The sequence below is a fragment of the Talaromyces stipitatus genome, genomic scaffold, assembly GCF_000003125.1.
Source record: "Talaromyces stipitatus ATCC 10500 scf_1105507295515 genomic scaffold, whole genome shotgun sequence".
NCBI lineage: Eukaryota > Fungi > Ascomycota > Eurotiomycetes > Eurotiales > Trichocomaceae > Talaromyces > Talaromyces stipitatus.
In genome coordinates, this window is record NW_002990118.1 from 590,675 (window position 1) to 611,164 (window position 20,490).

The 20,490-nt window shown below is 44.9% G+C and overlaps 5 protein-coding genes across 5 annotated transcripts; 3 read left to right on the forward strand and 2 right to left on the reverse strand.

The window, feature by feature from the left end:
- Positions 1–891: 891 nt before the first annotated feature.
- On the reverse strand, positions 892–2,739 carry TSTA_042450 (amidohydrolase, putative; the record flags this gene model as incomplete). Its single annotated transcript, XM_002484679.1, has 5 exons — positions 892–1,498; positions 1,561–1,688; positions 1,744–2,118; positions 2,180–2,577; positions 2,635–2,739. 5 exons carry the CDS (start codon positions 2,737–2,739, stop codon positions 1,263–1,265), a joined length of 1,242 nt encoding a protein of 413 aa, XP_002484724.1. The 3' UTR covers positions 892–1,262.
- A 541-nt stretch (positions 2,740–3,280) lies between these two features.
- TSTA_042460 (allantoate permease, putative) lies at positions 3,281–5,373 on the forward strand (the record flags this gene model as incomplete). The annotated part of the gene is made up of 7 exons (XM_002484680.1): positions 3,281–3,450; positions 3,508–3,601; positions 3,675–3,799; positions 3,854–4,012; positions 4,071–4,440; positions 4,701–5,108; positions 5,173–5,373. The coding sequence occupies 7 exons, from the start codon at positions 3,281–3,283 to the stop codon at positions 5,371–5,373; spliced, it is 1,527 nt and encodes a 508-aa protein (XP_002484725.1).
- A 1,461-nt stretch (positions 5,374–6,834) lies between these two features.
- TSTA_042470 (uncharacterized protein) lies at positions 6,835–8,971 on the forward strand (the record flags this gene model as incomplete). Its single annotated transcript, XM_002484681.1, has 4 exons — positions 6,835–6,874; positions 7,135–7,501; positions 7,540–7,712; positions 7,848–8,971. The coding sequence occupies 4 exons, from the start codon at positions 6,835–6,837 to the stop codon at positions 8,969–8,971; spliced, it is 1,704 nt and encodes a 567-aa protein (XP_002484726.1).
- A 3,026-nt stretch (positions 8,972–11,997) lies between these two features.
- On the reverse strand, positions 11,998–13,534 carry TSTA_042480 (O-methyltransferase, putative). Its single transcript, XM_002484682.1, has 4 exons — positions 13,275–13,534; positions 13,067–13,199; positions 12,887–13,010; positions 11,998–12,829 (listed from the first exon to the last, which is right to left on the reverse strand). The coding sequence occupies exons 1-4, from the start codon at positions 13,413–13,415 to the stop codon at positions 12,055–12,057; spliced, it is 1,173 nt and encodes a 390-aa protein (XP_002484727.1). The 5' UTR covers positions 13,416–13,534; the 3' UTR covers positions 11,998–12,054.
- A 484-nt stretch (positions 13,535–14,018) lies between these two features.
- On the forward strand, positions 14,019–16,257 carry TSTA_042490 (uncharacterized protein; the record flags this gene model as incomplete). The annotated part of the gene is made up of 4 exons (XM_002484683.1): positions 14,019–14,036; positions 14,178–14,405; positions 14,474–15,153; positions 15,204–16,257. 4 exons carry the CDS (start codon positions 14,019–14,021, stop codon positions 16,255–16,257), a joined length of 1,980 nt encoding a protein of 659 aa, XP_002484728.1.
- Between the last annotated feature and the right edge of the window lie 4,233 nt (positions 16,258–20,490).

Consider the following 20,490-nt stretch of genomic DNA (forward strand, 5'->3'; position numbering starts at 1 on the left):
TAATATGTTAGCGAAATCTTGTTCGTCCGCTAGATCCAACAAAATCTCTTGACAAGAGAAATTATGGGATGTGATTCGTCGTTTATCCACTGCCGAGGTCAATGCACGAAGTTCAAGGAAAAGTCACGACTCAGGACTCAAAATGGTCCAACGCAATCATAGACTATTAGAATTGGCAGCATCCTTTAAATGATTTTCCCGGAGGCAGTTGAATTCGTGGCTCATGGCAATTCCGGACGTTGCTTGAAGCGGAAGAATTCGCCTTCTGATGATAAAATAATGGGAGATGTACTAGTATGCTTCCCAGTTCCCACCTCAGTATGAAGTGGCGATTCGGAGGCGACAACGAACATTATTCATGAACTTCCATGCTATCGAGCAAGGTACGAATATATCAGCCGGACGAGCGCCAACTCGTGGCCCCTTCGGCGTCAATGAGCCAATCCATCATACGATTTTCCGAGTCGTGAAAGGTCAATGCGGGGTACGAGGACATACTAAAACGAGAGCAGTTTAGCTGCTGTGCCTAGCTTTTTAATTTTCCGTCGTGTCTCCTTTCGATGCGTCTGTGGTCGGGTGCTTTACCCGATCGTTAGGAGAAGTTCTGAAAGTTGCTTTCGTCGCCACACCGCAGGTCTCGACAATATCGTCTCTCCCCGAAGTTTCTCGTCAGTCTACAGTCTACAGGGGAAGCATGAGATGAAATCAATTTCCGGAAAGCATTGGCAAGATGTCAATGATTTATGATATGAGCAGACTCTACGGAACTTCCGACCGATGTGAGGGTTAGGGTTAATTGGATAGTCTTCGTCGTCTTGGCTTCAAGTAGAATGTCTTATGGTATCGTGAAAATTACCACATTCTGCTACATTCATATCTAAAGTCCCACCCCCGCGTGGTCTAGGCTTCTTATATGTGTGCAGTATCAGTTCATATGAGCATGTTGCGAGGGACCCGGCTTCGCCAAGATTCGTATTCTTGATTTGAAACTTATGTAAGATCTTGTGCTCTGATCAATCATCATTTGATTCACGTGAATGGACAAGCCCGTTCGGCCAATTCTGTTTCAGTTTCTCTTTGACTCAGTTTGTCCGATTCTCCGCGCTTCTTTTGAGGTAAACGCGGACGGTAACCGCTCCAGCTATCTCGGTATGGTTAAATACGGCAAAATTGCCTTGAATAAACAATACGAAGCTCAGTGCATTTTGTATAGTAATATTCACATTTAAGCAGCCGTTTGCAGTATACAATAGACGCCACCTCTAATTATCGCTCTCGATCTCATGTTTCCATTGTTCCCTTGCCTGCTTCAAAAGACCCACATCGGCGACTATATCCCATCCGGTCAATGCCAACCCCTTTCCAACAATCAGAGCTTCCTCATGAGCAGCGTCAGTGCCCGCTGCAGCTGCAAATGATGGATGGTGTGGGGATGAGCCTTCAGGTGCCCGGATCGTGAATGCGCTATGAAGAGTCGGAACGACATAGCTCACATTGCCTGCATTTCTGTTAGGCTTTGGTGCTTTCTTAACCAGGGCGTAAAGGAGGGAGGAGACGAACCGATATCTGATGAAGCAGTCATGACCTTGTCGAGCTTTTTCATGATGGTACGATCATAGAGGCCCATGTTCTTCTGGTAGTGTTGACATAGCGTATCGTTTAGTTTGATGTCCTTGTATAAGCTGTCTCTATTTCCACAAGGTTTGTTAACGCTTTTCTATCATTCAATAGGGGGAGACATACTCCTTCAACTTAACTTGACATCCCGTCGCTAACGCGGCTGCTTCGATACAGTTCCTCACACGGGCAGCAAGACTGTTCAAACCCTTCAAGGTAGGACTGCGTACCTGCCAATATCCCTTTGTAAAGGATGGAATCACATTGGCCACCTTAGGAGTGTCAAGAAACGCGCAATGAATACGTTCTTCGGGTAAGATCTGTTGTCGCAGTACGGCCACGTTGTTGTAGGCGGCTACTAGTGCATCGAGGGCATTGATACCATCCCATGGATTACCGCCAGCGTGCGCATTTTTGCCTGTGAACTCTACATGGATCTGTTTCCGGGCATTGAAGAGGGTGCCTGCAATACCGTCACCCATTAATGATGGTCCCCCGTGGCTGTCATTGTGTTCAATTAGTGGAGAATCATACTACTCTTGCGTCGGTTGAGCAAACGTACCCCATCAACGAAATGTCAACCCCCTTATACGCCCCATTCTCAATTAGCACCGCTTTCCCACCACCATTCTCCTCTGCCGGTGTTCCGAGTAGTTGTGTCCGTCCCGGAACGCCAAACTTCTTCAGTGCAGCTGACAATGCCAGAAATGCGGTAATACTACTAGTCGCAATGAGATTGTGACCACATGCATGACCAATATCTGGCAAAGCATCATATTCTGCGTTGAAATTGATTAGTGGCCCTGCTTCGGAGCCGTCACCGCTGCTGCTACGGGCTTCAAATGCAGTCTCCAAACCAAATGCGTGACGGGTTACTTGAAACCCCTGAGATTCGAGGAAGTTGCATATTGTGTCGTGGGCATGATGCTCTTTGTATGCGAGCTCGGGATTGGACCAGATCTGGAGACCTGCCATTAATATGGTGTTAGATACCAGTGCCCTTGGAAGAAAACTTACCTGTCTATTCAGTTCGCGCAATTGGATTTGTGATTTTTCAATCGCGGCGTCGATCACATCCTTCACTTGACTAATGTCAATCTTGGTGGTGGTTGCAGAAGGCATTTTGAGCAAAGCGGTCAGGAAAAAGATCCAATATTGAACTGAAGGTCTTAGGAATTCTCTATTGAAAATTCTTAACATCAACCCTAAGCCCTCTTATATAGTTAGGGCTTTCCGGAGAAGCCGAAGCATGTCCGATTCTTATCTTCCCCACAAAAATCAGAGCCGCTAATTGCCGACGTGCATAAGAACAGCCGACGCACCAATTGTTTGCGTTGGATTGCCGATTTACTGGAGACGAAGTGGGGTGGCAGATAAAGTCGTGAGCTAATCATATAGATCCTGCACGCTCATTGGCTCGAGTTTATTTTCAATAGACGACGTTTATAAAGATAATGATAGTCAAAATAGCCAAGTGATAATGATTCTGATAATGTTGCTGTTCGAGCGTGTGAGGAGTATTCTGAGTGATCTATTTAATTCATGAGGTCGTCCGTGACTCGATCGGCTGGGAGTCTATCAATCTACTTCTATATTTACGAATAATACCTTACCTAGGTGCAGAGTACCCGTGACTATATCAAATTGTCAATTCAAGTCAATGATGAAGAAGACACACGTTGAACCGTCTACTACGGCGGAGATATCCAATCTTAAAGATATGGTTGCTAGCGACATGGCAGACGGAAAGAAGGACATTGATCTAGGTCAGATCCTGGAGGTTCAAACTTCACCGCAATTGGAGCGGAGGGTTTTATTGAAGATTGATTACATGTCAGTCCAACTTGGCTCCCTGTATACTCGTGTCGCTAACAGGTTTGATACGTGAAGTATGATGCCTCTCATGGGATTTTGTTATATGTTACAGTATATGGACAAGCTCGCATTGAGTCAAGCTACTCTGTTCAACGTTCGGAAAGACTTGGTACGATATCCCATTCCTCTTCGTGTTGTTGACTGGACAGGCTAATACCTAGGTACTTTTCTTTTCCACATAGCACCTTCACGGTATGGAATATTCTTGGACATCAGCCATTTTCTACTTCGGCTACCTCGTCTGGAGCTGGCCAACGTCTTACCTCATTGTCCGATTGCCATTGGGGAGATACCTGGCCTGCTCAGTGTACGTTTGTTCCATGATTTGAAATACTGCTTCTGTGTTAATCAGCCATTTCAGGTTCGTATGGGGCGGCGTACTCATGTGTCATGCAGCATGCAAGAATTTCGGCGGCTTGATGGCTGCCAGATTCTTCCTCGGAGTCGGCGAAGCTGCCATAGCTCCAGGGTTTGCGTTGCTTACCGGAATGTTTTATAAAAGGGAGGAACAGCCACTACGGTAGACGAACATTTCTTTATTCAGGCAGAGTCTGGGCATGTATCTAACAGAAATAAAGGCAAGCAGCTTGGTTTATCGGAAACTGTATCGCAAACTCGATCGGGGGTCTTGTCGCCTACGGTATTGGCCACATCCATTCGTCCAGTCTGGTCTCCTGGCAATTCATCTTTTTGATTCTTGGAGCTGTAACTTCAGGATACGCGATTATTCTTTATCTGCTGTTACCTGATTCCCCCGCCAATGCTATATTTCTGAAGAAGCATGAACGTGCTATCGCGATTCAACGGACATTGGAGAACAAGACTGGAATATTGGACGTGGGAAAGTTCAAGATGAACCAAGTATTGTTTGCTCTAAAGGACCCCCAGGCATGGCTACTAGTGTCTTACACCTTCTGTGTGAATTTGTCTAATGGAGGAATTACAACTGTGAGTTCCAAACCTCCCATACAGTACCTAGGTAAAACCTGGCTATAACGAAAGGAAGGCCTCTCCATATCTATGCTGATCTCAGCTTTGATTACTTTGATATGGACTTGAAGAGCATCACAATCATTAAAAATAACATGGATTATGATTTCGGGGTGCTCTTCATCTCTTCATCTCAAGTATATGACTTGCATCCTGAGAGGCCTCCTGTTCGTTATAACAAGGTTCTACTGTAGTAAGCCTTATACTGATAGTCACAGTTTTCCGCCATCATTGCCCAAGGATTCGGCTTCTCCACCTTCAAAGTGCTTTTGATATCCATGCCCTCCGGTGCCGCACAACTTATCTTCCTCCTCCTAACCTCTACCATTGCAACTTTTGTACGCTCCACACGGATTATTATGATGATCGCAAACTGCCTTGTTGCTCTAATCGGATTTCTGCTTGTTTACCGTCTCGACCCAGACGCTCGAGTAGCCAAAATGACTGGACTTTGTCTCGGTGCAGTCTTTGCAGCTAATATCCCCCTATCCCTCAGTCTGATCACTTCAAATGTCGCCGGTATGACGAAGAAAAGTACTGTTAGTGCGATGTTGTTCATTGCATACTGTGTGGGAAATATTGTTGGACCGCAGTTTTATTTGGCGTCTGAGGAGCCTACTTATGATGTTTGTTCACCTCCCTTCCTCCGTTCCATATCGGGACAGGTAGGCAAATGTACTAATAATACAGACTGGCATGCGATCTGCTATTGCTGGTATATGCCTCGGCATCCTTTCCCTCGTAGGACTGTACGTCTACTACTCCTGGGAAAATCGTCGGAGGGACAGAGTGTACGGATCGCCGGAGACATTGACGGAGCATTTGCAATCGGAATTACTCAATGTGACTGTGACTGATCAGGAGAATGAAAGTTTCAGATATGTCTTGTAAACTGAAGTATGGTCTATTCGTGCCAACATTAAGGTTAGCTTAGTGATTGTAAGAGATAGGTAGCCTTGAGACTCTACATGACAATATTTCGTTGTCCAGGTGTGTAACTAACAGATCAATAAATAGTTAGTTAGTTAACATAACTTAACTTAACGTAATCGGTAAGCGAAGTGGCATTTTTTTCCCGAACGCGTACACAATCTTGATTCTATATTATTTAAACGTCAATATGCCAGCAATTCGCAATAAAAACAAAAGACTTAGCTGAGCAAGAGATTATTAGCTATTTCCGATTTACAAAATGAAAGAATCTTGCGCGTGGCTCAGGTTGCAAGGATTTATAAGATACCCCGGAGTCGGCTCTGCTAATAACCAGCATCATCCCCAAAAAGAAATGTCCTTAGTATTGACTTCATTAAAATCCGGATCACTTCATATTCAAGTTACAACAGTCCTATGGAATCAAACACTTTGAGACATATAAACAATCATGTGCCACTATGCAGAGTATCCTGTCATTTATAAAGGATGTACGGCAAATCCTAAACATGTATGCTCGAAGAAACGAGACTATGCTTGCGACGATGCGAAAAAAAAAACCAGACCAAGAATTGTGTCCAAACCCTGAAAAAGTGCCTTGGCAATTGAGCAGTTTTACAATTCCTAGAAGTTGTTATAAATGCGGTAAGATCTTACGAAAACAAATATCGTCCTCACCTGTCCCATTATGACGCCGAAACCGAAGAACAAAAGAAAAAAGAAAGTCTTCTGAAAGTCATATGTCAAATTGTCAATGGTATTTACATATTGTAAAGAAATCGGTGAATGGATCGTATAGACTCAGAGGATCAATATCGTCCAGTAATAGTGATCAATGATCGGCTGTCTGTAAGTAATGATAAGAAGATGATTCAATGCGTTGAATCTCTGTGTATTTTTGTCCTATTCCATCATCTTGTTACATATGACTCGGGGGTGAGACTATAATTAGCATCGGAATCACTAGTCGTCACGTGACCTTATGATCATATTCTCTTGAGGATGATATTGACGATCCTGCCTAGACTCTAGAGAGAGGCCAGGGGGCCTCGAATCTATCTAATATGTGGCCTGGCCTAAGCGAGGCCACATGACAAGACGAGACTGACCAATGACGGCTCAACATATCTTTTGCACATCCACTTGGATGGCCTGACATCTTTGCTCAGCACAAGTCAGCGATCTCTTTAGATTCATGGCCGTTAAATATGTTTGACTATGCCGCCAAAAAGTCGGGATGAAATCAACATTGCTGTTGGTTTATATGTGCAATCGAGATTCCTGGCACCGACGCGAACCAAGGAGAGGTCACGTGAAGGTACACGTGACCTCGTCAAGCTGTTGGATATTTGATACGCTAATCCCAATCAGGATGTCATTACTAATCATGATTCCTCGGAATAACGACATATCCGTGAGAACATGAGAGCCAAACTCAAGCCTACATTTTGGAGTCAGGATGGTCATTTATCCCGTAAATCCGTGATACTTTGCCACTATGATGTGTATATAAAGAGGATCAAGATGTGTAGTTAGCTATGTTTTAGAAGACGTGCAAATCAGAGTCAATTATTCCTCACCCAAATTGTACAACTCCTATCAGAGCCTAACCCCGTTCGGACTAGTACCAAAAGATTCCAATACAAGCAAGGACTTTATAGACCGCGTCGGGGCCTCATTAAGAGAAGAGAACTTAGACAATTGAATACATTTTGACCATAGTACTTGGAGTACCACCTGAAGCGCGTGTACGGACGTACGTACATTGTTTGATTGGCTTTATAAGCCAACCCACAATTGCTATTATTTGCGCGCTCCCGCTAGAAGTTGATGTCGTGGACGCACATTTTGATGAATGCTACGATAATTTGGAAGAAACGGAAGAGGATGAACTGCCGAACTGCAATATTTCCACGATAGGGAGAATTGAACGTCATTTCGTAGCTTTGGTGCAACTGCCAGGGATTGGCAAGAGCAGCGCAGCCGGCGTCACTTCAACCCTGCTGTTGAACTTCACTGGTATTCGGCTTGTTCTCGTAGTCGGAATCTGCGGAGGAGTTCCTTTCCCATCTAAAAGAACTGAGTTATCGTGATCGGTGACAGTGTAGTCGAGTATGATTTCGGCAGACGAGATCCGGCTGGCTTCGAGAGAAAGGGTGGTGAGAAATGCAACAATGACAGGAACCTGAAAAGTTTCATTACCAACTTGAAGACCAAAAAACTTCGGAATAGGCTACAAGAAGACATTTCTTCCCATTTGAGCTACCTACATGGTATGGAAAGCGACTGGGCGTATCCAGGTAATACGCAAGATATACTCTTCAAGGCATCCTATAAACACAGTCATCGCATATCAGGGAAAGACACCTTGTCTCCTTGTGTTCTGTGTAATTCAGATAAGCAATTATCAGTCTGTCTAGATGACTCAGTTGCAGATTGCGAGCAACTAGGATGTGATGGCGAGTTGGTCCAGCGGGACAGATTGAAAGAGAGAGGAACCGCGCCATTTATCCATTTTGGCAAGATTGCCTCTGCCGATACTGTAATGAAGTCTGGGAATGACCGTGACAAACTAGCACATGATGAGGGTATAATTGGCTCTGAATGCATTTCTCTATTCCTATCATTGCCACTGATTAGACGACCTGGTGTATTCCGTTCTTTCATGAGCAAGCGTACCTTTCACAAAGTTAATGATTGGTTACCATCTTATTTAAGCCGAGCCCCGTCTCAACATCATCCCGTATTCTCACTGATATGGACCATTAATAAGTGGAATGAGCAGGAGCACGACAGCGACATTTGGTCACAAAGAGCAACAACCATAATTCGCGTGCTCAAAGCTTCGCAAGAGAAGTTGAATCCTCCGCCTCTGATAATGCTGATCTTGGTTCAAGTACTCGTCAATTTCTTCCGCTTTAAGTCATCATGCGGTAGACAAACGATTGCGGAAATAAGCTCTTCTGATACCCTCGAGATAGAATCATCGCTGGTGAATATTACCCTGAGCGGTGTCGATGAAGAGACACGCGAATGTACAGTCCAGCCGATCCATAGCTTCCGGTATATTCTCGACTTCGAAACAAATGATCCTGTATTTAAAGATGCAGTCATTCTATATGCCGAGATGAGATGTGTGTCTTACCTGTCGATTACCGAGTTTTGGGAACAAGCACACGGCCCTTTGATCAATGATCCGCAATCAATGAGCTTAACGCACCTCAGTCAAAAGGACAGATCGCTTTTGATTTCAGTGTCCTGCATGTTACAATGGGAGAAACCTACGCTCAGAAATTTTGAGGATGTACGGCGAGTCTATGAATTTGGTATATCTCAAGCGATCAACCATGCAACCCTGATACCCAAAGGTCTCCGACTGCAGGCAAAACAGGTTTGGGTTCCGATAAGGAGCTATATCAGCAACAGCTGGGGTAGAAACGGTTCTGAGTTCATGGCGAGTGCACCCAAGAGTACCGAAATGGATGATATTATATCTCCTTACTTAGAGAGAACGGTCCTTGGCGTCATTGAATCCTTTTCTGATCCTCAAAGTTACTGAGTTTCAGCAGCGGGGCCTAAGGATGAGCCACATGAAATGAAACTCGAAGATAGGCGATATGCAATTACACTCTTCAAACTGTGGAAGACCTGTCTGGCAGAACTGCATTCTATAAAAGTTCTGATATATAATAGCCAATCAGCTCGATCTGGGTTAATGCTAGTATCATTAAACCTGAATGAATGGGATACCGTACTTCGTGTGGTTGATGGTATATTTCAACTTGATACGCTTGACTCAAATTACGGTAAAGGTGGCCTGGCAAGCGCAAAAAGACTCTGGGAACCGAGAACTACGGATATTGGAGAAGTATCATCGGCCTGGGCCGATTTAAATGGGTCGGGGATTCCTGGATAAGTAGCATCGTTATTCGTGCTCAGGAATTGTCAATCGTAGCGTAGTTGATAGATATCTTCTTTCGTTAAACTAGAAAGGATAGGGAAATACCTATCAGCATGACACTAGTACAGTGGCAGGATCCGAGCCATTCGCTGTCTATATACTGGGACAGTACCCTGCCATAAACGCGAATGAAACTTTACTTTCACCGTTCGCCGATGAAGCTCTAGAAGCCATGGCTATCGCCCTTCACAAAAGTGGTAGGATGGAATCATCCAGCTACCATGAGACAATGACTAGATTGGAGTACATCATGCTACACCCATCGGTACTCGTTAAGTGTTTGGGTAGACTCGCCCTGCTAGTATGTCTGTCTTACTTCCCTCGCCCTACTTCATCCATGGACATTAAAGGCAATACAGCGATTCCGGATGAAAGGTGAGTACACACTTTGATGTAAAGGGTCAGGGACTGGAAATGATAGTACTTGGTTTGCTGACTCATCACTGATTTGTGGACAGAAACGTTGTCCTAGATGACCTCTATCTTCTTGATGGCTGCGTGGAGGGTGTGACTCGTGCTAAAGACATTAGTTGAAGGTTTAAGGTTCAAGGAACACGGCTGAGCTCACCCCATGACACTTCAGCATCGGAGAGCAGCTCTGATGATTCATCTGACCAAGATGTGGATGCTGTAGTATAACCCCTTACAACCTTTTTCAGACTATATTCCGTATGTCCTGCCCTAAGTGCTAGGCAGCATGTCCCGAACCATGGCACATATAATCGCCCCAATGTGGCATTTAATGTCATAATAAAGTAAATCTCTGTTAGAGGTTCTAGCTTTAGTACGAGCCTCGAAGCCACTGAACTTACATTTAAAGTGACTATTATTGAATCAATTAATCATGAAAGTCAGGTCTTGGATGTTTCGATTTTTGTTTCACTTCCCCAAGCACCAGCAAGTGCAAAACTAATGAGACAGTCTCATTTCTCTAGCTAACCTAGATTACTCCTCAAAAAACTTAGTCTGTAGTTGGTAAATACAAAGCTATAAACAACATCTCAGGCACAAGGTAGTCAATATCCGCTAATAACACCATACTGGCGCTATAACCATTCAGTTCTTGATATATAGATGTACATAAACAATATATACGTCCTCTTCCAAGGTTCGCCAACTCTGAATCCCACAGAGTAATCTTCGCTGTATCGCCTTTGATGAACGCTAAATTAGAGTTATCACCAGAAATTATCCATGTATATTTACGTCTCCACTGGGAAAAACCAGACGCTGCATTACAGATATTGTAGCTTGTCATCGCATATTGAAAATCATTTGTTTGCGGGCAGCTTTATCTGCATCCTACGCCCGTCTCGCCTTGATGCAGCACGAGGTTTGTAACATTTGATGGATCCTGTCGGATTGGTAGGTTTATTCCAGGCCAATCCTGAATAGTGGTTTACTGGGATGAGAAAAGAAGAAGTGACTAGCAAGATTGTGTGTATTGAGTTCTTCGTCTCTCTCTGTTCGAATACATCAGGTTTCAATGCCAGGTCTTTATAGACACTTTTGGCGGGGTGATTTGTGAGCTATCATGAGGGGCATTGAGCCCTGATAAGAAGATGGCTTCTTACTTGCTGAAATGTAGGTAGCCCTGAGGTGACTGGTTGACCTGATCGAGTAGACTATCTTCTGCCTCGCCGGATATCCAGGTCATCTAACAGATCTGAGGTCTCACAACTGCACAGGTAGACAAAGATCGATCGCAAACATGTTACATTCGTGTTCGATGCTACGTTTGCCTAGGTATTGCGGGGTTGTATAGATTCATCAGATGACCGTTGATAGTAGAAACTCTGGAGGTATATGACCTTGGAAGTGTCCTCACCCCATTCAATCCAATGGGGCTCATATGTATGTGGATTACCCAAGACACTTCTGCACCAAGACACCTTTCCAGTTGCATGGTGCTTGCAAGTTGACATTTATCGATCTTAAAATTGAAACTCCCACGGCGTTCACCGAGGTACCTACACCAGCACAATGTCATCTACTCAAGAGCCCAAGTCTCAGAACCTCACTGGGAATGTCGCAATAGTAACAGGAGGTCTCGCAGCATTGGGGCAGCTATTGCTCCCGAATTGACACGGAGAGGTGCTAAGGTAATTGACCACCATCGCTATACGAACTACGAAATTTTGACATTGTTCTAGGTAGCACTCACATACAACCAATTCAAAAGTGTCGCTCAAGTACAGGAAGTAACCAAGCAGATCAAATTCTTTGGAAATGGCAGCTCAGCTATCGCAATCCGAAAAGATCTGAGAGAAAAATCGACCCCAAAAGCTATCATTGAGGAGAGAGTTCGTTGTTTTAGGCCACATATCGATATCCTCATTAATAATGCCGGTGTCCAACGGGTGGGTTCTATTGTGAATGGACAGTAGGGGACTTTGATTTTATGTACGCTGTGAACGTTCGCACTCCTTTTTCCATGCTAAGGGAGGTCTTGCCATACCTACGTTCACCCGGAAGGATAATAAACAGATTGTTGCTTGGCTTGCGCGTGAGGAGAGTAGATGGGTGACAGGGCAGGTTATTGCGGCTACTGGAGGATGTACGATGTATTGATTATTAATTAGATATGGTATCAGAGTCAGATTCAGATCTATTCTCCATTACAGTATCCTGAGGACCCCTTCCTGGGAGTGGAGACTTCATAAGCCTTGATCTTGACAATGTCAGGAGGCCTTCTCCAGGACAATAACCGAATACCCCCTCTTAGTATCATAGGTATGTAAATGGGCGATCCTCAGACCAGCCTTCGCGACAAGCCTATGCCATGCTCTGCTCGTGCGCTCGGCACCAGCAAAGACAATCATCATAGACAAGTCGGCCATCGTTGCTTGCCAATGCGCACCAGTATCAGGCAACAGAACTTCATCCAACAATATCCTGGAATCTTCAGCAAGGACATCTACAAGCTGTCTTAAAATCTGAACACACTCGTCTTCGGGCCAGTCGTGCATAATCCGGCGCATGTAGTAGAACTTTGCGCCTTGGATAGCCTGTGGCTTGAAAAAGTCTTGCGCAATATACGAAACGCCGTCTTTGCGTGATGCCTTCTCGACGGCTTCGGGGAGATCCTCGAGGGTCAGTTTTCCATGAAGAATAGGGTATTTCTGGAGGAGTTGCACACATTGATGGCCATGGCCACCCCCGACATCGACTAGGAATTGTCTCTTGGACGAGTCAGGGAATGCTGAAGTCATCAGAGCGTTCAATTCCTGTTGAAAAATATCGAAGTTTTTGGTCCAATTACTCGACTCCAAAGCACTCATGACGATCTGTAATGAGTTGAACATCTCCGGGACTTGGGACATGTAGTCGAAAGCTTTGAGCTTGGTATTGAATGCCTTTTGGAACGGGGTGTTGGAACTGTCGTTTACGTTCTTATAGCCAGTTTCCTTGAGGAATGCTGGGGTTGCATTTATTGCAGGATTCATGCTGGATACTCTGAGCGGATGTTAGTGTTTTTAACTTCCAGGCAGGGATGAAGAATGGCCTCAGTACCCATGAGTTAGAGAAGCTTCCAACACCGGGTTGGCCAGGATATGAGTTATTTTATTCGCGGTATATTGGTTGGGGCCGATTTCTTGGATATATTTGATAGACGAAAGATAGCGAAGAACTCTTTCTACACTCACATTAGCTTCTAATACGAGAAACCAGAGAGAATGCTGTTTGGCTCACCTAGAAGCTCAGCATCTGCGCCTGTTTCACCGGCCAGTTGATCAACAGTCTTTGACGCTCCTGGCTCCAGCTCAGCCAACTTTTTAAACACGCCGATATCTGCACAGACTTTTGTCATGGGCATTTTGACAGCCTATACGACGTTCGTGTTTGTTGTCAGCCCCCTGTCCATGCCTATAACTGGGTCCAAAGCAGGTATTTGACGAACCGATCCATAAGCCCCATAGAGAATATCCATCGGGTCTCGAAGTTCCACTACAAGATCCTCGAGAATATCCAACATTTCTGCCCTAACATTCACATCTGCATTACCCACGACCTCTTTAATTTGTGCCACAATAGTATCCATGGTGATCTCTCTGTTCGCCTTGAAAGATGTGAATACGGGCGATGAAAGAGTATGTTGTACACAGTTATTTAGGCCTTGAAAGTTGCTGTATATTTCTCTTTTTGAAAAATCTGATGCCTAGATTCATCAGGTGCATTGATGGATTTCTGCTCGATTTATACCATAGACTGGAGTCATTTTCAACGCTGAAATCCGCGGGTTTCTCACGTTTTGATTGGTTAATTCTATCTCGATCAAGTAATGTTGGATACCTTTATGTTGCAGCCTGAACTTGCTATGCTACGAACCACGTAGTAGGGTAGATTTTGGCTTACTTCTGAATCATGTTATCTGCATTTTTACTTCGTGAATTCATACACTCTACGGTAATGGCTGCTAGATCTAGGAAATAAGGAAGTAAAAGATCGCTTGATGATTGGTCCATCTGGAGTGCGGAGATTCCGCGGACTGTATGCATTGTTATTGGTCAAATCTCAGCCTATATAGTCACTTTCCCAAATCTCAAGTTCAAAACATCTATTTCTCTTTCACTTACATCAACCCGCTGGTGTGCGGATAAATTATAGCTTTGAGGACATGGGAAAAGGCAGTCCATCAGCCAAAATGGACCGAAAGCGACCGGTAAGCTGTCATTTCTGCCGGTCAAGAAAGCTACGTTGCGATCGCCAATCGCCGTGTACCAATTGCCAAACGCGAGGTATGCAATGTACTTTATACTCGACAAACTCCGTGGAACTTCCGCGCAGTAGGAATAGCGTACAGGGGTTTGCGGGAAATGGGCCAAACGCCGAGCTTGCTGCTCGTCTTCTACGCCTCGAAGAGATTGTACTCAAAAACACAGAGTCTCGCATCTCTATCCATGCTCCACCGGTACATCGGCCGTGGCAGACTTCAGCACTCACGACATTTGTACCGCCGACTAATGAGGGCCTTCCCTCTAAAATCGAGGCGGATATTCTGAAGTCTGTTTCTTTTAATGAAGACTGGTTTGTAAGTAGGCTGTTCCTCATTTGTCTTCTATTAAGGATGTTGGTCAATATGTACTGATCAGGTTACAGACATCAATATCTCCACTCAATATCTGCTTTAGAATATGCTCTATGAAGCATATTCCACAATCTCCAACTTATCTGTGGCCCAGCCCTAGAAGATCAGCCTCATTTCAGGAGCCTGTCAGATGTATATGGCTACCTCTACGGGAAGAAGCAAGAAGGTTATTCGACAAATATGTGCGAGACGTGACTTTTATTCACCATGTGATTCATACACCTACGGTACGATTCCTCATCGACGATATATATGACAAGCTTGCACAAGATCAACCAGTGTCACCTGGACAAGTTGCGCTACTCATGAGCATATTCGGAAGTGCTTCGTACGCCTGGACCTTTCACGACATGAATAAGTCCATGTATGATACCGTTGAAGGAGCTCATTCCCAATCAACCATGTGGGTCAGGGCGTGTCTTGATCTGTTAGATCATTGTCGTCGATCTTCTGTCCGGTCTTTTGAGGCTCTGCAGGGGATCGTCATAGCATTCTTCATGTTGGTTAACTTAGAAGGCATGACAGTCCGCTATACGTCTATGGTCGGACAGGCCATTTGTATGGCTCGCGAAATTGGTCTTCATCGTTTGGATCATCCAAACTATGCAACAAGCGATCATGCGCCCAGAGCAGGGACTGTAACAGAGGAGATAGGAAGAAGGATATGGTGGTATCTGTGTGCGACCGATTGGTATGATTGCTTTTTGTTCTGTCTTTTCCCGACTTATCTAACTCTTCAAGGATGCTGTCTCGCTATGCTGGCCCCCAAGAAGGATCCTACTCGATTCATTTGTGCCATATGGCTACCCGCAAGCCATGGAACGTGAACGATGAAGACCTTTACGACGGTATGAAAAATATTGATAGACCTCTATCCGAACCCACGGAGATGTCATACTTCCTACAACGCATTCGGCTCGGTGAAATGTGTCGCGAGTTAGTCGATCGAATGCCACTGGGAATCACAGCCTCTGATCGATCCGGTTATGCCGACGTTATCGCTGTCGATGCACAGTTTCTAAAGTTTCTAGGAGAAATTCCAGAATTTTTCACTCTCGAAGCGGCAGAGCAACCCGCTGAGCTTCAGAAACCGTTGGCAACTGGAATCATTGTGCAAAGATACATTATCCACTCTCTTGTCCATTCACACCGATGCAAATTACATCTTCCGTATTTAGCCAAGGTCTCGTCTAACACTCAGTACAGTTACTCAAGAGAAGCTTGTCTTGAAGCTGCTCGGCAAACTGTGCGGACGGAGAAGCTTCTTGAGCGGGAATCTGTGCAATTTGTGCATGCACGGTTTCGCATTTCAGGTGTTTTACAGGCAATATATATAGCGAGTATCGCATTCTTGCTAGATATGTGTTTCCACAATGTACGCGGGCAGTGTGATCCGGAACGAAAAGTCGAGTTACTAGAGGCATGCTACATTCTTGAAGAAGCGGTAAGTCATTCGCCATTTACGGCGAACCTTCTCGAGTCCTTGGACAGCATTGTACAAAAATACAGGCTCTCTCTTCCTCGACTCAGCAACATGCCACGTGCAAGTCCGCCGCAAAATCCACAAAATCAAGTTGCATTTGACACAACGGGTAGAAGCCAATGGTCAGCTGGTCTAGACAGCGAGAATCTTGCCAACAAGTCCGTGGAACCAGCAGCCCAAGGTGACAACCCGGTTATGGATCCCTCCTCCTGGGATACATTCAATGCAATGAATGTCGACAATCTAGATTGGGACTCTTTGTTAAGCGAACTGGACTCTCAGTTCCTTGTCACCGCATTTCCAAGTATATGAGATATACTACATCTTGTGAATATTACGCACACTTCATGGATACCCACCTCGGACGACAAACTGAATCTTCTTTCCTGTCTGTGTTCGTACAAGCAGAAATATTCGGGGCCAGTACTGGGCAAAGCCCGCCAAAAATTAGGCTTCTTTTGGAACGTATGAGCGAAAAATGCACTGGATTCGTTACTAACGTTACAGCATATTGCAATAGCAGTGAATCGATGTCATCAATCGAGTCACAGATTCGAACGCCTTCGAACTTGGCGACATTTATAGTGCTCTGATATCGTCGTCGTGTGGCATTCGGCTCAGGAACTCCTCGATACCGTTTCCATCACATGTGAAGTCGCCGAATATCCAAATTCCATTCTCGGCCTCACCTTCTTACAGTGCCTTCAACACTTCTCTTCCATTTCTGTCCATTTGAACACCTGCGAACCTCTTCCAGGTCGAGAAGAAGGCTTGTGCAGTAATATTTCTCCTTGGTATCATCTTTATATGCCTGATAAGGCTTAACATTCGAGTGATTAATGGATATAGCCTCGGAAAACCTCCGGAGTGGATCATCAATGTGGTGTTAGCAACGTGTTTTTGACCAATGAACATGAAAATTAACCTACTAGAGGCATTTTATTATGACTTGAGGCCACCAGCACATTAATATTAGTGCAAATATTGGGTAAATAAAAGACTCGGTTGAGCCTCAAAGTGTTGTACTTTGTCTATCAACGATATAAGTCATATGAATTCTGCTAGTTCAGTTCTCTGAAAAAGGGCACATTGAACGCAAAATATAAATTACTGGACATTATTCCACTCTCTGATATCCAATTCTCGAGTGTCAACGCTATCCGACATAGCACCTTTCCCCATCATCCACCTCAACGGCTTCCCAGGCACGGGAAAGTTGCCCATCGCCAAATGTCTCGTGTATTCCTTTTTCACATTAGACCACGCAAAATTAGTGCATAATCGCCTCGTAGTCAATCCAGCTGATGCAGTTTTACACCGCACACAACCCGGACATCAACCTCTTCGTCGTGCGCTCCGGCAAGCTGTTTTCACCACCCTTGCCGAAAACCCAGTCACGTAAGAGATCGTGTACGTCTTTATTGACTTTCAGACTGCTGACGAAGTTGGAACTGCAGTGTCCGAAGAGTTTGTGCATGTTGCAGAGCATACACGCGGCTGCGCACGGCAAATTGATGGATGTCGACCTGTGGCCCTTTTTCCACCAGGGTATACCTCTGTATCGATTTGATCAAGATCCGGCTTTCCTTGAGCTTGACGTCACAAATATTGCCCCTCAGGGTGCTGCGAGAATCATTTTTGAGCATGTGCTTGCTCATTCTCCTGAGCTGAGACCGCCCTTTGCGATGGAGGACGTAAATTAATAAGAAAATACAGGCAACCATGGATATACAATGGCATGAAGTTTGTCTTGCAAGAAAACGGCATTTGATCTTCAAAATATTGAAATATTTACTTTGTCCTTCTTCTGGATTCATTTCCAACGTCCTCCATTGTTTGTTTTTCGGGCTCACCTCTGGCTTGGGTGGTCTCTGTGGATGCGATAAGATGTTTCAGGCTCTGGAACGTGGCTCCAGTTCTTTTTGGCAGTGGTGAAGCTACGATGAAACGAAGGAGTTATATTTCGAGTTCCAGGTCCTTCGGCGTCAATCCAACTTTGTCACAGCATCAGGAAACAAACGTCCTCACCATGGTTATTGTCATCAACATATATATCCTTTACTTGGATAGAACCGTCAAGAGGTTGTAAAGTCCAAGCCAAGGTGCGTAAGAACACCGAACACTTTCATTCGGCGGTACCGTGATATCATATTTCGAATTCGGGAAGGAGCATAAAGTCTGCAGCTTCCCTTAGAATGATCAAGTCGGGGGTGAGAAGTCCTAGCGGAGTCGAATTGAGGCGTTTGGGCAGTGTTCACGTATCACGAGGGACTTGGGATGACATCTGTCTAGACCTGTTCCTCCACATGAAGCCACAACATCACCATTCTGTCCTTGAATTTAAGGCGATATGGGCGAAAATCCGAGAGCGAATACCTTATATGACTTATATCACTGATAGACTGGACACAAGCACTTCGCGGTGGTACAGGCCAGGTCCACGTCGAAATGCATATCCCCTTTCGACCGGACGATAGTGTCCACTACCTTCATTCTATCTCGAGAAGCATGTACGTTACCACGAGAGATAGAAAACTCATGTAGTAAATCCAGCCTAAGTATCATCGGCTCTATCGACTTGAAGAGGTCGGTATGTCTCAGTCGCTCCAACGGTAAGCACATTCGGCGCTCTATGTTCAAAGCGCTCGGATGGAGAAGGACTTGATGTATATTTATGAGCATAGATACCTCATTCTTCGTTCATGCCGTGTAATATTAAGGTAGAAAAGGAAGCGAAACTCAAAATTCAGGAAGGTTTGTATTGTTTCAATAAACTTGTCATATACAATGCGTTGTCAATGTATTCGGTCTATCTATGAACAAAGAATCATTCGTACCCATTAACAATATGGAATGTATGCGTCTCTCATCGTAAAAGTCGCACTACAAGCTTCCTTCCAACTAAGACCGTTGGCCATGCTTAAGATGGTGCCGGGAGATGTTAGGGCTAATTTCCTCATTCCAGATACCCGAAACACCGTACCAACACTCTGGATATTGGAACCAATGGAATCAAACTAAGCGATATATGCCTTACATCTCGATTTTAATGTCAGCTTCGGGGAGTTGTGCAATCCACTAGGGCCATCCATCTACGTTAGCATCGAGTAGATACCAAGTTCGTCTTATCAATCTATCAATATCACCGATCGCAATTACCACTTCACGCGTCGCCCATACAGACAGGCTAGCCGAGCTAGCCAGGCTTCAGCTGTGTCAAGAAAAGCAAGGATACATGCTTCAGCCAAGGAACACAAAAAGCAAACACGAGACAAGGTAAAAACTTTTTCAAAAGCAAGAATTAAACGAGTTGCAGATATTTTGGTCCTGCTAAGTATCCATGAATGTGATCGACGCCAAACAATGACTTGGGCCCACGTGCAGAATTCTGCTCACCAACAGCTGTAGCCATGGAACAGCCTAACAGGGGCAAAATAAAATTGATACCGTGCCGTATGTCTAGAGAGAGGCTAAAGAATTGACTATTTCGCTTGGCTTCTTCCAGCTTTTAACTACATATCCGCTGATTCAGCCTGTCTAGCCCCAACTTATCAGGATCAAATGGGGAACCACGACCGAGACCATATATTGGTACCACTTGTGTACGCCGTACGGATTACTCAGCACTTGACAAAAAGGTAGGGCATATCGTATCGTGTATTGTGTGGATTGACAGCAACGCTCGAGGTGATTGAAGAGAGATTTCAACCAACATTTGGTTGAACGACCGCCATGCCTGTAAGCACATTTAGCTGCATGTCTGTACCCTTCTCCCCGATCTATCCGGACTTGTCAACATTCTACTCGCTCGTCGTTAAGCTTTTAGCAGTAAGCCCTAATTTGCCTTGCGCCTGTCAAGGGCGATAAGGCGCATGTGGCTTGCTGACGTGTACCGAACTTTATCATATCGAGGACAAGAAACTTGTCAGGTGCCTAGTAAGGATCATAATAGGGATTGACTCATGGGCAGGGATTCCAGAGCCCATTTCCAAATCGATCGGCCCTCAAAATCCTGGATAGTGGAGATACGGACTGGAAACTTCAGTGGATCGACTAAGTGGGACTGATTGCGATAGTTTCCATAGATTTGATATCCACAGATCTTGGCACCGCCATGTGTCGTGAACCAAAAAATCGATACTCGGATCTTTTTACCGTTGCAGGCAATTTTCGGACCAATCCACTACTGTATCCAGCGGCATGGTGTCGCTTCGATTTTCTCCATGGTACTCCGTAGTTGCCCACTTCTTGCCCCAGACGCCCAAGAAACAAAAAGTTCTCAAGAAATGGACGAGGAGGAAAAAGAGAAAAGAGAGATCCAAAACGCAAGCTACGGAACGCCGCCAAGATACTGATATCTGTGATCGTCACCTTAGCTTCATATTAAGCTCAGCCAAGCGTCTTACTCTTTGCTACCTTCTACAGAGTGGATACTCTACATCGACGAGTAAGGCCTGGATTCTGCATGAGGTCAGTGGTGTATCAAGGATACAAATAGCGCTATTACTAATGACCGATGCCGGATGTCCAGGAATATCCAACACG